General features: G+C 45.6%; 1 protein-coding gene across 8 annotated transcripts in view; it reads right to left on the reverse strand.

Moving 5' to 3' along the window:
* The window catches only part of CHL1 (cell adhesion molecule L1 like), a 464,787-nt gene that overhangs the window by 220,690 nt on the left and 226,571 nt on the right, over nucleotides 1-17,526 (reverse strand). For all 8 annotated transcript variants that reach the window (XM_063940640.1, XM_063940638.1, XM_063940643.1 and 5 more), the window contains one exon: nucleotides 6,573-6,681. In XM_063940640.1, coding sequence (XP_063796710.1) covers nucleotides 6,573-6,681 — 109 coding nt within the window. The remainder of the gene's footprint in view (nucleotides 1-6,572; nucleotides 6,682-17,526) is intronic.

Consider the following 17,526-nt stretch of genomic DNA (forward strand, 5'->3'; position numbering starts at 1 on the left):
GGAAAATACGGTTGAATCGTCACCGTCACCACTTCCATAAATAAAGGCATCCATTCTGGTGTCGACTCCCTAGGGGGTGACATCCTCATATTTGGCAATTGCTCCGCCTCCACACCAATATCGTCCTCATACATGTCGACACACACGTACCGACACACAGCAGACACACAGGGAATGCTCCTAACGAAGACAGGACCCACTAGCCCTTTGGGGAGACAGAGGGAGAGTTTGCCAGCACACACCAAAAGCGCTATATATATATCAGGGATAGCCTTATAATAAGTGCTCCCTTATAGCTGCTTTGTTATATCAAAATATCGCCATAAATTTGCCCCCCCCTCTCTGTTTTACCCTGTTTCTGTAGTGCAGTGCAGGGGAGAGACTTGGGAGCCGTCCTGACCAGCGGAGCTGTGAGAGGAAATGGCGCCGTGTGCTGAGGAGATAGGCCCCGCCCCTTTTCTGGCGGGCTCGTCTCCCGCTATTTAGAAAAATCAGGCAGGGGTTAAATATCTCCATATAGCCTCTAGGGGCTATATGTGAGGTATTTTTAGCCTTTATAGGTATTCATTTGCCTCCCAGGGCGCCCCCCTCCCAGCGCCCTGCACCCTCAGTGACTGCCGTGTGAAGTGTGCTGAGAGGAAAATGGCGCACAGCTGCAGTGCTGTGCGCTACCTTTAGAAGACTGCAGGAGTCTTCAGCCGCCGATTCTGGACCTCTTCTGACTTCAGCATCTGCAAGGGGGCCGGCGGCGCGGCTCCGGTGACCATCCAGGCTGTACCTGTGATCGTCCCTCTGGAGCTTGATGTCCAGTAGCCAAGAAGCCAATCCATCCTGCACGCAGGTGAGTTGACTCCTTCTCCCCTCAGTCCCTCGCTGCAGTGATCCTGTTGCCAGCAGGAATCACTGTAAAATAAAAAACCTAGCTAAACTTTGTCTAAGCAGCTCTTTAGGAGAGCCACCTAGATTGCACCCTTCTCGGCCGGGCACAAAAATCTAACTGGAGTCTGGAGGAGGGTCATAGGGGGAGGAGCCAGTGCACACCACCTGATCTGAAAAAGCTTTACTTTTTGTGCCCTGTCTCCTGCGGAGCCGCTATTCCCCATGGTCCTTTCAGGAACCCCAGCATCCACTAGGACGATAGAGAAATATAATTTATCTTGTAACATGCAAGAATAGTAGCAGCCTCTGTACAACTTACACACTGGGACAAGACCCCATTAATATAGCCTGATGTGTATGGGAGGGAGGGGGTAGAAGCTGGGATTGTTAGGTCACTTACAGCCGTCTCCCCCCTCATATCTTTCCTCTGCTTGGGAAGCTCACGTAAACAAAGCACCATGTTGTGAACATGGGCCCTCATTCCGAGTTGACCGCTCGTTATTTTTCATCGCATCGCAGTGAAATTTCGCTTAGTGCGCATGCGCAATAGTCGCACTGCGACTGCGCCAAGTAACTTTGCTATGAAGATAGGATTTTTACTCACGGCTTTTTCTTCGCTCCGGCGATCGTAGTGTGATTGACAGGAAATGGGTGTTACTGGGCGGAAACACGGCGTTTTAGGGGCGTGTGGATGAAAACGCTACCGTTTCCGGAAAAAACGCAGGAGTGGCCGGAGAAACGGGGGAGTGTCTGAGCGAACGCTGGGTGTGTTTCTGACGTCAATCCAGGAACGACAAGCACTGAACTGATCGCACAGGCAGAGTAAGTGTGGAGCTACTCTAAAACTGCTAAGTAGTTTTTGATCGCAATAATGCGAATACATCGGTCGCAATTTTAGGATGCTAAGATACACTCCCAGTAGGCGTAGGCTTAGCGTGTGTAACTCTGCTAAATTCGCCTTGCGACCGATCAACTCGGAATGAGGGCCATGGTTTCCATAACAGGTGATAAAAACAAAACATGAAAACTACATATGTCTCAAAAAAGTCCAAAACATAATACAGAAACAGCAGCAACAAAAGACAATAGTCACAGAAGGAAATTGACAATATAATATAACCATGTATAAATTTAAACATGGCGTACTGCAAAAGCAAATGAAAAACATAACATGAAAGGAAAGAAAGCAATAAAAGAAATAAAAGGAAAGGAAAAACAGCTACAGTAATAGAAGAGGAAAGAGGGCAAGGAAGGAATGGGACCCAATGTCCAAGAGGCAAGCGTCAAATCAGAAAGGAGATGTAGGAATAATGATGCTCCCATCAGGGATTTGTAACGCGCAGACTGAAAGAATTCTAACCAATAAAACCACACAAGAGGACTGATCACCAGAGGACATTACAGTATCATTCATTGAACAATACAGTTCTATCCTCTGGAACAAGGGTCAGGGGGAAATTAGATTCCATTGCATGGGGATAACGGCCTTAGCAGCACTGTTAAGATATTTAAAAATACATTTTTGTATACACAGAGAGGCATAGCGATTTTATTCAAGAGCCAACACTCAAGCCCATCGGGTACATACTGGCCCAAAATTCCCTGTGCGATTCAGATCACTACATCCCAGGAGGGTCTAAGAACTGCACATGACCACCATGTGTGAACGTGATTACACAAGCCCTTACCACATCTCCAGCAACATGCTGATACATTTTAGACAAAGCTGATGGGCATCGATACCAGCGAGAAATGACCTTGAAGTGCATATCAATTATTATTATTCTTTATTTATATGGCGCCACAATGGTTCCGCAGCGCCAAATTACAGAGTACATAAGCAAATAATCAAAACAGGAAAACAGTGACTTACAGTTGAAGACAATATAGGACAAGTACAGGATAACTAAACATAGCTACATCAGTAGACGACACTGAGATAAGTATCTAGGTGGCCGAAAACCGCAGGATTTTGGGCAGGCAAGGATTATTAAAGTAAGAAAAGGATAAGCACATGAGGGAAGAGGGCCCTGCTCTTGAGTAGTTAATATGTTGGTGGAACTACTCCATAACTTCTCAAAAATAGACGCCCATTGGGCATCACTAATAACTGCACCAATAGTTTATAAATAGTGGATACAATATGAGTTGGGTAGGCTGTATAACACCAAGTGTTCAAAGGGTAATAAACTACACTGCAAAGAGAAGGGTCCTAGATTGGAATAAATGTTTGATCTGGAGATAACTCCAGATCTCATTATTGGGTAACTGCACTGGCGTATCTATAATCGGTGCAGTGTGTGGGTGCACACGGGCCCCTGGGTTCAGAGGGGGCCCATACTGCACACACAGCACCCATTTCTTCTATATACCTTTCTGGTTTTCCGTGTTTGGGTCCCTTCTTCTCCCGAGTCCCGTTGCCAGCAGCCGCAGCAGCGCTGTTAGTGCTCTGTCTGAGCACTAGAGACTCTGGCACAGTGCCAGAGTCTACAACGCATGCGCAGGTCTCCGAAAAAATGGTCGCCGCGCCAGAGATGTGCCAGAGTCTTTAGTGCTCAGACAGAGCGCTAACAGCGCTGTTGCTGGCTACGGGACGGGAGAGGAGGGGCCCACACCCGGACACTGCACACGGGTCCCCTCCTCTCTAGATACGCCCCTGGATAACTGCTATCATGCTTGGATATGGTAAAAATACTTCACTCCCAAAGTACCCAGAGACTGTCCAATCCTAGATATCCCTGCCCATGACCAACATTTAAAAGCCAACATGCAGACCCCAGGCTTATCAAATAAGGCATATAGTGAGGATTGAGCCAAAGAAATATTACCCATACCCTTAAGACATTTCCAAGTCCCCAATGTGGGCCTTATATTAGGATGTAGTATGTTAGGTAACTGAAACTGCCAGGGCAAACAGGCAAGGGTGATTGTCGGAAGGAGCCCACAATAGTTACCCACTGCTTAACAGAACTGCCCCTGGTTTAGTCTAAGATTATACTAAGCATAACTGCAGTAGCGGATCTTGCCACGGGCAAGCAGGACTTTTGCCTGGGGCGCCGCCTTCCGGAGGGCGCCGGCGCCATCCAGAGGGCGCCGCACCATGGCAAGATCCCCCCGCTGTGAAGGGAACTAGTAGACGCTACGCGTCTAGTTTCCCTTCGTAGAGGGGACCTTTGCTGTGCGGTGCGCGATGACGTCATTGCGCACCGCACAGCATTGTGGGACTGACACAGATGCTAGGGGTCATATTTGACTTCTAGTGTCTGTCTATGCTGCGCTATGGGAGAGACGTCATGACGTCTCTCCCATAGATCTGAGGAGAGGAGCGGCGCAGGCGGAGGTCTGCAGCGGTTGGGAATCAGGAGTGGGGATTGTAAGTATTATTTTTTTTGTGTGTGTAAGTGGCGCTACTCTACAGGGGGCACAAATGGGGGCACAACTCTACAGGGGGCGTAACTGACCATGCCCCCTGTACGAAGCCACGCCCTTATTTCCCCCCGGGGCGCCAAAAGGGCTAGAACGGCTCTGCATAACTGCATCATAATGAGTATTAAAATATAGAAGCTATTAACCACCCAAGCGACAGCTTCTATTCAAAACTTCATGCTTGAACCTAGGGGTTCTCCCACCCCACACAAAGTTTTCCACCACTCGATGGAGATCTATAAACCACCCATGTGGAATCAGTACTGACAAAGCTTGTAAGAGATAGAGAACATGAAGTAATACTGTATGTTCATCTTTATTACAGTACATTAATCCTCCCAATCGATGAGATGCCTCTATGTGTCCACAAAAGTAAGCACCTGTCAAATAAGTATAGGAACAAAATTAAGTGAGTTAAGTGGGTTTGCCCGAATGGCGTACACCAAAGCTTCCATGCATAACACAAATACCAATGGACACCAATGGTTACAAATTGGAACTGGGCTATAGAAATCCCCGTTCACTTTAATTCTGTCTGAGGTCCCTCAATACAATGCTAATATTCTATGTAGCAACATTGGTCTTAGTCGCATATGCACAAACAGACTTCACATAAATGCTCAATTAATACAGTTGAAAGCCTTCTCGGCATCAGTTGACAAAAGCATCTAAGCCACTGGTGATTGGGCCGCTAAGTGAATTAAATTAAGCATTTTTGTCATGTTGTCTCGTGCCTCATGGCCCAAGACAAAACCCTTCGCTCCGTATGGATCACTGAGTGTAATATTAGTTTTAATCAATTCTCAATGAGCTTTGCGTAAAGTTTCAAGTCCACGTTAAGGAGGGAAATAGGCCAACAACTAGGGCAATGGGGAGAGTCCTTTCCCTTCTTAGGGATGATGGTGATGTGGGCCTCCAAAGATTGAGCAGAAAAGTGGTCTACATCAGAGACTGCATTAAATGCATGAAGCATCAGAGGCACTAAAATGTCATGGATGGTTTTATAATATGAAATCAGGAATCAGTCAGCACCAGAGAAGATTTAATCGCCTTGTCAAGTCCCTCTAATGTAAAGGGGCTCTCCAGAGCAAGTGCATCTTCTTCAGATAAAGTGGGAAAATCAAAGATAAACTTTAATCTTATCAGGTCCAGTCCCATTAGCTGTCTGCGAGAAGTCTTCAGCCAGAATATAAAGCCTAAATTAGTATGAATGGAAAGCATCTGTGATCTCCGATGTCAACCGGCAATCCCAGCCAGAGTCTATGGACTGGATATGCTTGTTGTGCCCACAAAGCATGGGCCAACATCTTACTAGGTTTATTCCCACACTGGAAAAAATGGCTTCTACATTTATGGTAGTTCAGTTTAAGTGTATCCAACATGAGCTTGTATGAAGACAGTCTAGCAACAGCAAGTACTGCAAGAACATCATTGGACAGGGAGGACTTATGGAGCGACTGTAATACCTGCATCTACTGCAACAGCTTAAACTTCTGTGCCTCCCTCTGTTTTTATCATATAAGAACAAGCTGAATCAGCTTACTTATAATTACACCTTTATGAGCTTCCCACACTGAGATTTTGGACATATCAGGAGTATCAGTATTAGAAATACAGTCAGTAATACATTGTGTCAGTTGGTCCTTACAATAGGAGTTCTGTAGGAGAAGCTCATTAAGACAGTATGCGCTCTGGCGGTGCTGTCCCCTGCTGCTTCGGGGACAGCGCCGCCAGAACAGGGGGTTAGCGCCGGTGTCCTGGGGTATCGGTGGTGTCTGGCGGCATAGCACTACATAGTTGAGCATCTCTAACTAAAACTACAGCTCCCAGCAGCCATTGCTGTCGGAAGCAAGGGATGCTGGGAGCTGTAGTTTTATTTAGAGCTCCTCCACTGTAGTGCGGTGCCGCTGGACACTGGGTGCTGTACGTGTCTCTGCAAGTAAGTGTGTGTGTGTGTGTGTGTGTGTGTGTGTGTGTGTGTGTGTGTGTGTGTCGGGGGCGGGGCTTTGCCAGCAACTCTACTGGTGGGGGCCCCCACAACCTCCGTTGCCCTGGGCCCCCACCAACCATAATCTTTTACTCTTTTTCATATGTTACTATAGTTTTTTCCCCCAGTGCTTTTTTTTTTTACTATGAACTGAATTCTAAGGAGGAGCTGAATAATGGACGATGTTCAACTGAAATATCAGAAGTGCAGTAATATTAATTTGCAAAGCATATGATCAGAAAGTAAGAATTGCAATTAAAATCATTAGCAAATAGCTTACTCTGGAGCTGGGTTTCCTTTTGCTTCACATTTCAAGGTGAAATCTTCTCCCACAGGAAAAGCAACTTGGACTCCTTGGGTGGCTTCAATAATTGTGGGTAACTGCTCCACTGTAAGGTATGAAGGTGTAGCAAGTTAAAATAACATAAAATTATGAAACATTAGATATGTATTAAAATAATATACTCATTCTAGAAGGGATTTACAGTTGCACTCTATGAAGCAATGAAAAACAGACAAATTTCTGGTGAAACTGAAACACAAGGACAGTGCCGTAACTATACATTTTAGCACTGTGTGCGCGAAACAGCATCAGCGCCCCTCCCCCCATATACAAAACAGGGCCAGTGCGCGAAAATATAGGGGGTGTGGCCACATAACTCCTTTTTCCACATTATGGCAGGTAGAGTACCCAGGGCCGTCTTAACAGCAGCGTGGGCCCCTGGGCACAGCAATGCACTGGGGCCTCTACCCATCCTCCAGCAGTAGTGGTGTGGAGTGCTATCAGCGGCAGCTTTGATGTCCCATGGGCAGTAGGTGGTGTTCTATCTTCCGCTCAGCATGTAGGACCTGGAGCAGTAATTTCTGCTAATTACTCCTTTACTACACAGATGGGGTGGGAGGGAGAACACTAAACTGTAGAAGGGGCATTAGGCTGAATGAAGGGGCCCCGGTACATGACTTCCAGGGTGGTATGGGGTGTTCAATACGTAGGGGAGGGGTGGATAGTGGAGTGGGCTTAATATTCATCATTTTCTGATGGGAGGGCAGCTTGCTTGACTGCAGATATCTCAAGTTCCTGGAAAAAGATTTCTTAGCTTTGAATGGGATAAAAAATTAGAGAGTGTCACCTTTCAGGAGGTACTGGGGACACCTTTCAGGAGGTACTGGGGACACCTTTCAGGAGGTACTGAGGACTTGGAGATCAGAGTTCAGGAGCCAGAGCAATCCACCAACGAAAATATAAAACTGCATCCCAGGCGTGTGGAGCTGGAGCAGGAACCAGCTGTTGGAAGACGGATATCTCTGGTTCTGGGCAGAGTAGAGACAAGCTGCCAGTGTCCACCAAAAGTGGAGAGTCCCAGCTTTTGGAGAATACCCTCAGAAAAACTCAGACATAACCTGAGAGATCTGGCTGGGAAGAGCAATTAACAGGCTTGGATGGGGACCACTGCTTTGAAGTCAGATATCTCTGGTTCCCTATGGCCGATTTTCTAAAATCTGGTACCCCTGGAAAGAGGTGACCCTCAGCTATTAATCTAGGGCCCTTATACTCCTGGGGCCCTTGGGCAAGTGCCCATAGAGCCCATATGAAAAGACGCCATGAGAGTACCCCTTTTCACACATTGCGGCAGACAGAGTCCCCTTTTTACACATTAGGCAGGCAGGCAGAGCCCCCCTTTTAAACATCACGGCAGCAGTTCCCTTTTTTACACATTACGGCAGGCAGAGTCCCCTTTTTACACGTAACAATAGCTAAGGCCCCCTTTTTTCACATTAGGCAGGCGGAGTTCCCCTTTTTTACACATTACAGCAGCAGAGTCCCTCTTTTTACACATTAGGCAGGTAGGCAGAGTCCCCCTTATACACATTACGGAAGCAGTCCCCCTTTTTACACATTACGCAGGCAAAGTCCCCTTTTTACACATTACGACAGGCAGAGTGCCCCTTTTTACACATTACGGCAGGCAGAGTCCCTCTTTTAGCACATTAGGCAAGCAGAGTCCCCCTTTTTACATATTAAGCAGCCAGGGCCCCCCTTTTTACACATTAGGCAGGCAGAGTCAGAGAGAGAGAGAGAAAGAGAGGGAGCAAGCAGTTCAAGGCTGGTGACATCCACAGAGAAATGCATTATGTACTAATATAATGTACAAAATACCAATAATTTTAAACCAAAGCAACAATACAACACTTGTCCCCCACACACTCTCCAAATGCCCATGATATGAGTGTGTGATTTTTCACCTTGCAGGATCATGTTTCCCCGTAGGAGGAGGAGGTGGTGATGAGCTGCCTGAGGAGGAGGCAGCGCTGATCAGTGAGCCGGGGAAGGGGGGCGGAGTATGTGCCCATGCTGCAGCGCCTCCCCGCTAATGTCACCTGCGGAGTGCGGGGTAATGTATGTAGTGGTGTGCCCAGCAGACATGGAGCTGAGCGCACTGCTACATACATTACCAGCGCATTCAAACAAAGACAGACAGTGCGGCCCTGCGGGTGCTGCCGGACGGTCCTGCGCCTACAGTGCACATGCGCTGTGGGCAAGGCACCGCCGGCACACACCTAGTTACGGCCCTGCATAGGGACACAAGGATTAAATCACTGGCAGTAACCGCCATCCCCATAGATCGTATGGTAATGGTGGCTTAACTGTATTTCCTCTACTAGGTGATGTCATCTACATATAGCATTATGATTCAATGTCCCATTGCCAGCCTTTCTGGCTTTGATGGATCCCGCCAGGTTGAAGAGCTATGTGAATGTTTGCCCAGCTGTCATGCATGCGCATTCCACATCTACCCTAAGACCAGGTGAACATAAGGATGATCTCGGCACAAAATATTGTTTGCGGTCAAATTGGAAGAATATATCGTCCGGATCGTACAGTGTGTATGCTCGATTGCGCTCTGCCGCAGGTCGTACATGATATCTTCTGGTTGGCCGTGCTGCACGGCCAACCAGAAGATATAATTTATGATGCTATGCTGCTGAATGCAGCATGACATGGTACATCGCGCCGTCGTACCACTGTGTGCGGAAACAGCAGGAGAGGGAATGTAAGCATTCTGTGCTGTGAGTAGAGCTGGTTTATTGTCCAATCTGGCTGGTTGGAAAGAAAATCTGGTAATGGATGAGAGCACATGACAAATGACTATTTGCTCACAAACACTGGAAACCAGACAAAAATGGTCTATCAGACAAATTGCTTAAATCCATGTGAATAAAGTTTATCTGAATGACCGTTTTTGGCAGTTTTACGCCATTTTGGAGCAAATGGTCAATTGTCATTTGCTGCATATATTACCAGATTTTTGTTCCAACCAGCCAGATCTGACAATAAGGGCGGAATGTATTAGGGTGTGAGAATCAGAAAGTGAGAGATTTGGGGAGAGTTTTCCTGTTTTTTTTTAAAGTTGCAATCATTTACATGGGAGAATTCTCCCCAAATCTTTCACTTTCTGATTTTCACACCCTATTTACAGTGATAAGGAACCTTTGGCACTCCAGTTGTTGTTGAACTACACATCCCAGCATGTCCTGCTACAGTTTTAGCATGGCCAAATAGCAAAACTGTAGCAGGGCATGCTGGGATGTGCAGTTCAACAACAGCTAGAGTGCCAAAGGTTCCCTATCACTGCATTACATTCCCCCCTAAATCTTTAGGTGTATGTCCAGCTTTTGCCTCCATAGGCTTAACAAGATTTGAAGATATGAAGATGGTGTAAACCAGGTAAACTCGTGGCCCCCCAGCTGTTGGGAAACTACAAGTCCCAGCATGCTTTGCCAGCATACCTTCCACTGATCAGCTGGTAAAGCATGCTGGGACTTGTAGTTTCACAACAGCTGGATGACCATGAGTTTGACATGCCTGGTGTAAACTAACGAGGCCAAACTCTGAAAACTTAACTTTTTGGAGTTTGTTGCATAAAGGTCAGGTCTGTGAAATCTGCTGCATATGGCTGTTACTTCATAGCAACAAAGACCACATCAAGACTCCTATGGCCTGATGTGAGCTTTCTGAAAATGTGAATGGCTTAAGCTTCTTCTATGCCCACAAGCTTTAAATCTGGGGTACTCCGACAAGCAGGAAATGAATCATGATAATAACAGTAATTATTACACTATAAATCACTGAGACCTTCTATAAGCATATCATTAAGGATGCAGGTTTTTACACTGGTCATGAACCCCCAAGGTGATGTCTAATATTTGAAACAATTTACAGTGCACAGTTTTTTAATGAATGCTGAACATTTATTATAAGTGATGACATCAGAATGAACCATTGATATAAATATTATTTGCAGGAGTTTCTAGGTATATTATAATCACTCCTGTATTATTAAACGGCTGAGCAATCACAGTTGTGTATAACAAAATTATACACTGCTGATTAAAATGCAAAATCCAAATAATTATGGTTGTTTCTGGACAGAGTCTATACAACAGTACACTACAAGGACCTTGGAAAACACTGAACTATCTCTTCTAACAAGCACCCATACCGCCAAATAAGAGATCCAGCGATTTTTTCAGAATGAAGGTGTCTGGTTAGGACTTGTCAGATATGGTATCACCTTGGAAATGGCTCAAATGTAAATATACACTGTACAAAACATGTAGCTTGTAAGAACACACATAGCCATTATACCTTGTGTGCTCTGGCAGACTAATTCACTTTGCTTTGTACCATGTTACCACAAGTTTATTTCATTTAGAAAACTATAGCAACCAAAAGGAAAAGGCATAGCTTTTAGCTTAGTAACTATCTAGCGTAGTAGCCTACAGCTGTATTCCACAGCTTTGAGGTTGATGGCATAATCTACTATGGGAATTAATAATTCCGCACTTTATCAATTATCTTTACACATGCTGTATTATTAATGGGGGAATCAATATCACTTTCTAAGAACTGCAGATATGCAGCTGCCCGGTCCTATCACAAAGGGATATACATATTAGAACATATTTAAGCCTAGTTAATGGTTTGGTGCCTTCTTCTTTTGCCATATTTCTTAACATTTCCCAAAGCACAAAAATAGGATTTTAATTACCTACCGGTAAATCCTTTTATCGTAGTAGAGGATACTGGGAATCAATTTAGTACCATGGGGTATAGACGGGTCCACTAGGAGCCTTGGGCACTTTAAGAATTTGATAGTGTGCGCTGGCTCCTCCCTTTATGCCCCTCCTATCAGACTCAGTCTAGGAAACTGTGCCCGAGGAGACGGGCATACTTTGAGAGAAGGATAGATAAGGAAAGTTGTGAGATTACGAACCAGCATACACAGAACAATAGGAAAGCCAAGCTAACCAAACCTGAAACATGAACAGCAACAGCTGAACAAACGAGAATACTTAAGCAAGTAACAGTGCAGGAAAAACGAAGCACCGGGCAGGCGCCCAGTATCCTCTACAGACTACGAGAAAAGGATTTACCAGTAGGTAATTAAAATCCTATTTTCTCTTACGTCCTAAGGGATACTGGGAATCCATTTAATACCATGGGGAAGTACCACAGCTCCCAAACGGAGAGGGAGAGTGCTGAGGTTCCTGCAGAACTGATTGACCACACTGAAGGTCCTCAGAGGCCAAAGTATCGAACTTGTAAAACTTTGCAAACGTGTTCAAACCTGACCAAGTAGCTGCTCTGCAGAGCTGTAAAGCCGAGACACCCCGGGCAGCTGCCCAAGAAGAACCCACCGACCTAGTAGAGTGGGCCTGTACAGATTTTGGAACCGGCAATCCTGCCGTGGAATAAGCATGCTGGATAGTGAGCCTAATTCAGCGTGCGATAGACTGCTTTGAGTCTATGGGGGTAATTCTGAGTTGATCGCAGCAGGAACTTTGTTAGCAGTTGGGCAAAACCATGTGCACTGCAGGGGAGGCAGATATAACGTGCAGAGATAGTTAGATTTGGGTGGGGTGTGTTCAATCTGCAATCTAAATTGCAGTGTAAAAATAAAGCAACCAGTATTTACCCTGCACAGAAACAAAATAACCCACCAAATCTAACTCTCTCTGCACATGTTATATCTGCCTCCCCTGCAGTGCACATGGTTTTGCCCATTAGCTAACAAAGTTCCTGCTGCGATAAACTCAGAATTACCCCCTATGACCCCTATCTTTTATAGGGGTCATAGAAAACGAACAGCGAGTCGTATTTTCTGTGACGAGCTGTTCTCTTTACATACACCTTCAAAGCCCTCACAACATCCAAAGACTTTGAAGTAGCAGAGGTGTCCGTCACAGCCGGAACCACAATAGGTTGGTTGATGTGAAAGCGGACACCACCTTAGGAAGAAATTGCTGACCAGTTCTGAGTTCAGCTCTGTCCTCATGGAAAATTAAGTAGGACTCTTGTGAGACAATGCCCCTAGCTCCGGCACACGTCTCACCGAGGCCAAATCCAACAGTGTGACAGTCTTCCACGTAAGGTACTTTACGTCAACCTCCTGTAACGTTTCAAACCAGTCCGATTGGAAGAACTGCAGCACCAAATTGAGATCCCAAGGTGCCGTGGGAGGCACAAAGGGAGGTTGGATGTGTAGAACACCTTTCAAGAACATCTGGACCTCAGGGAGAGAAGCCAACTGTTTCTGAAAGAAAATAGACAAAGCCGAAATCTGTACTTTAATAGAGCTTAGGCGTAGGCCCACATCCACTCCTGACTGCAGAAAAAGCAGGAAACATCCCAGATGAAATTCCACAGCGGAACATTGTCTGCTCTCACACCAAGAGACGTACTTCTTCCATATACGTTGGTAATGTGTTTACGTTACCCCTTTCCTGGATTGGATCATAGTCGGGATGACCTTGTCAGGAATCCCTCTTTTGGCTAGAATCAGCCGTTCAACTTCCATGCCATTAAACATAGCCGCGGTAAGTCTTGATAGACAAACGGGCCCTGTTGCAGAAGAATCTCGCGAAGAGGTAGAGGCCACAAATCTTCTATCAGCATCTCGAGAAGATCCGCGTATCAGGCCCTTCGAGGCCAGTCCAGAGCAATGAGGATTGCTTGAACCTTTTCCCTTTCCATTCTTTTTAGAATTCTTGGGATCAGAGGAAATGGAGGAAACACGTACACCATTTGGTAGACCCACGGAATTGTCAGAGCATCTACCGCCACTGCTTGTGGGTCTCTCGACCTGGAACAATACCGCTTGAGCTTCTTGTTGAGTCGAAAGGCCATCATGTAGTTCTGTGGATATCCCCACTGACGTATCAACCACTGGAACACTTCAGAGTGGAGACCCCACTCCCCCGGGTGCAGGTCGTGTCTGTTGAGGAAGTCTGCTTCCCAGTTGTCTACTCCCGGAATGAAGACCGCCGACAATGCCACGGCGTGTTTTTCCACCCAGAGGAGAATTTTTTACACCTCTGACATTGCTGCTCTGCTTTTCGTTCCGCCCTGTCAGTTTATGTACGTTACTGCCGTTACATTGTCCGACTGGACCTGAATGGCCTGATTCTGAAGTAGAAATGATGCCTGCAGAAGGGCGTTGTAGATTGACCTGAGTTCCAATATGTTTATTGGAAGGACGACTTCCCAACATGACCATCTTCCTTGAAACTGCACCCCCTGGGTGACTGCTCCCCAACCTCTGAGGCTTGCGTCTGTGGTTAGCATAATCCAATTCTGAATCACGAACCTCCGACCCTCGACTAGGGGAGAAGTCTGTATCCACCACAGAAGGGAGATTCTGGCTCTTGGTGACAGACAGATCCTCTGGTGCATGTGAAGATGTGATCCGGACCATTTGTCCAACAGATCCAGCTGGAAGGGCTTTGCATGAAACCTGCCGTACTGAAGCACCTCGTAGACGAAAGCACAGATGCACCGAGATCCGGGTTGGCTTCAGGACAGCCCAAACCATCGACTGGATTTCCATAGCCTTTTGCAAGGGAAGGAACACTCTCTAAAACTCTGTGTCCAGTATCATTCCCAGGACGGAGAGCCTCTGCGTCGGTTCCAGGTGAGGTTTTGGTAAGTTCAGAATCCACCCATGATCCAGGAGTAGTCTGGCTGAGAGGCCAATGCTGTCCAACAACTGCTCCCTGGGCGGTGCCTTTATCAGAAGATCTTCCAGGTCCGGAATTATGTTCACTCCTTCTTTGCGGAGTAGAAACATCATCTCTGCCATCACCGTGGTGAACACTCTGGGTGCCGTTGAGAGATCATATGGGAGGGCCTGGAACTGGTAGTGGCAGTCCTGCAGTGCAAACCGTAGATAAGCCTGATAAGGCGGCTAGATCGGAATGTGAAGGTATGCATCCTTGATATCCATCAAAATTGAATTTGAACACTCGTAAGTACGGGTTCAACGACTTGAGGTTCAAAATCGTTCTTACCGAACCGTCCGGTTTCGGTACTACAAACAAGTAGTGTACTTAGACTCAGTTCTCTCCCTCATAAGCGGTACGTTTGCACTGTGTCTGGAGACTCCGTCGCCACCATAGAAGCTGTGCGTCTCTGTACCCACATGCCGTCATAATGGGCGGCGACCCACTAAGCAAACGCCGGCGTTGTACTCACCACTCTTCTATCTTCTGGCTCTGTTAGGGGTGGCGGCGTGCTGCGGGAATGTACGCTTGCCATGGTGGGGCGTACGAATAGTTCCCTCAGCAGCTAGTGTCCTGTCAGCGAGGAACGGGACCATTAACCCTTCAAGAGGTTGGGCCGTTCCCCCCACCTAAGTCCCATGAAGAAGGCAGGCTGGTGCCATCCAGTCATGCCTGAAAATAACAAACAGATAAAATGAATGCAGAAAACTCTTCAGGAGCTTCCATACGACGTGACCGGCTCCTTGTGGCACATTTTCTAAACTGGTAGGAGGGGCATAGTGGGAGGAGCCAGCGCACACTATCAAATTCTTCAAGTGCCCAAGGCTCCTAGTGGACCCGTCTATACCCCATGGTACTAAATGGATTCCCAGTATCCTCTATGTAAGAGAAATAGTCACTACCACTTTCTCTCTCGAACCATACCAGGGTCCACTAAAACGATACCCACATGTGCCAAAACTATGGCTGCCATTTATCAAGCCTTGGAGAGTGGTAAATTCACGGTGATAAAGTACCAACCAACCAGCTCCGAACTGCCACGTTACAGGCTGTGTTTGAAAAATGACAGTTATGAGCTGATTGGTTGGTACTTTATCACCATGCTATTTCTCACTCTCCAAGGCTTGATAAAAGACAGGCCACACCCCTTTTGGTGACACAGAAAATATCAACTGCTACCTAATATTCAGTATGAAATCTAAGAGACTGAATGGGAATATGAATATAATATTTTGTCATTAACAAAACAGGTTAAAAATCAGTTACTTGGGAAGTCATTGTTTGTTATTTTTTTTGTTCAAAAAGGCTCATTTACAAACATGTTGCTGAGCAACCCTGCAATGCAGTTATGAGATCACACACCGACATCATTGTAAATTAACCATTGACAGATTAATATATGAATTACCAGGCCAAGATAGATGAGTCTAGTAAGGTGCAAAAGTTTAGCTCCATTGAAAAATTATTTAAATGAGATAAATTAATGTGATTATTAGGTGTTTTTATGCATTTGTTAAAATACTTGTGTAACCAGGAGCAGATAGGTTATAGACCTTACTGGGACATTTTCCATAGGCCAATAGGGCTATGGCCTTATAGGGACACTCAATGCCTTTTTTTTATTGTTTTTATGGTCATTCCATTTTATTTACATTTTTTTCTTAAATACACGCTATGTTTTTCCATCTGGTACAGATATAATTCTCAAATCAGGCGCTCTGGACAAAAATAATATCAAATGGGTCACCTTTATAGATTATAGTAATACAGGTTGAGTATCCCTTATCCAAAATGCTTGGGACCAGAGGTATTTTGGATATCGGATTTTTCCGTATTTTGGAATAATTGCATACCATAATGAGATATCATGGTGATGGGACCTAAATCTAAGCACAGAATGCATTTATGTTACATATACACCTAATACACACAGCCTGAAGGTCATTTTAGCCAATATTTTTAATAACTTTGTGCATTTAATAAAGTTTGTGTACATTCACACAATTCATTTATGTTTCATATACACCTGGGCCCTCATTCCGAGTTGTTCGCTCTGTAAAAATCTTCGCATCGCAGCGATTTTCCGCTTAATGCGCATGCGCAATGTCCGCACTGCGACTGCGCCAAGTAAATTTGCTATGTAGTTAGGAATTTTACTCACGGCTTTTTCATCGTTCTGGCGATCGTAATGTGATTGACAGGAAATGGGTGTTACTGGGCGGAAACAGGCCGTTTTATGGGCGTGTGGGAAAAAACGCTACCGTTTCCGGAAAAAACGCAGGAGTGGCCGGAGGAACGGAGGAGTGTCTGGGCGAACGCTGGGTGTGTTTGTGACGTCAAACCAGGAACGACAAGCACTGAACTGATCGCAGATGCCGAGTAAGTCTGGAGCTACTCAGAAACTGCTACGAGGTGTGTAATCGCAATATTGCGAATACATCGTTCGCAATTTTAAGATGCTAAGATTCACTCCCAGTAGGCGGCGGCTTAGCTTGAGCAAATCTGCTAAAATCCGCTTGCGAGCGAACAACTCGGAATGAGGGCCCTTATACACACAGCCTGAAGGTCATTTAATACAATATATTTAATAACTTTGTGTATTAAATACAGTTTGTGTACATTGAGTCATCAGAAAACAAAGGTTTCACTATCTCACTCTCACTCAAAAAAGTCCGTATTTCGGAATATTCCGTATTTCGGAAAATTTGGATATGGGATACTCAACCTGTATAATGCAGCTCCCATAGAGCATACTTGCCTACTTTTGAAAACTAGTTTCAGGGAGATTCCAGGTGGCAGCAGAACACGCAGCGCTTTCCGTTGGGGGGGAGAGGGGTTAAGCTCCGTCCAAAGGGTGTGTCTAGGTCCACCTATAAGGGGATTTATTGCCACTCAGGGGTGTGTCCTGATGAAAACTTTAGTACTAAAACCAGCCAAAATCAAAAAGAGTAATAATATAGGTACACTAGAGTAATAATAGGTGCACTATATATTACGGTAGTGTGTACTGTACACTGGTGAGAAGAGACGGACGAACAGAAAACCTAAAGTACATACTCTGGTGTGCGATTGTGTGTTTTTTATATATATATATATATATATATATATATAGCACCATAATGCATTACATTATATACACAGCTAGAGCCGTAAGTAGACATTTTGGTGCCCTG

This window comes from Pseudophryne corroboree, chromosome 9 (genome assembly GCF_028390025.1).
Source record: "Pseudophryne corroboree isolate aPseCor3 chromosome 9, aPseCor3.hap2, whole genome shotgun sequence".
Lineage (NCBI taxonomy): Eukaryota > Metazoa > Chordata > Amphibia > Anura > Myobatrachidae > Pseudophryne > Pseudophryne corroboree.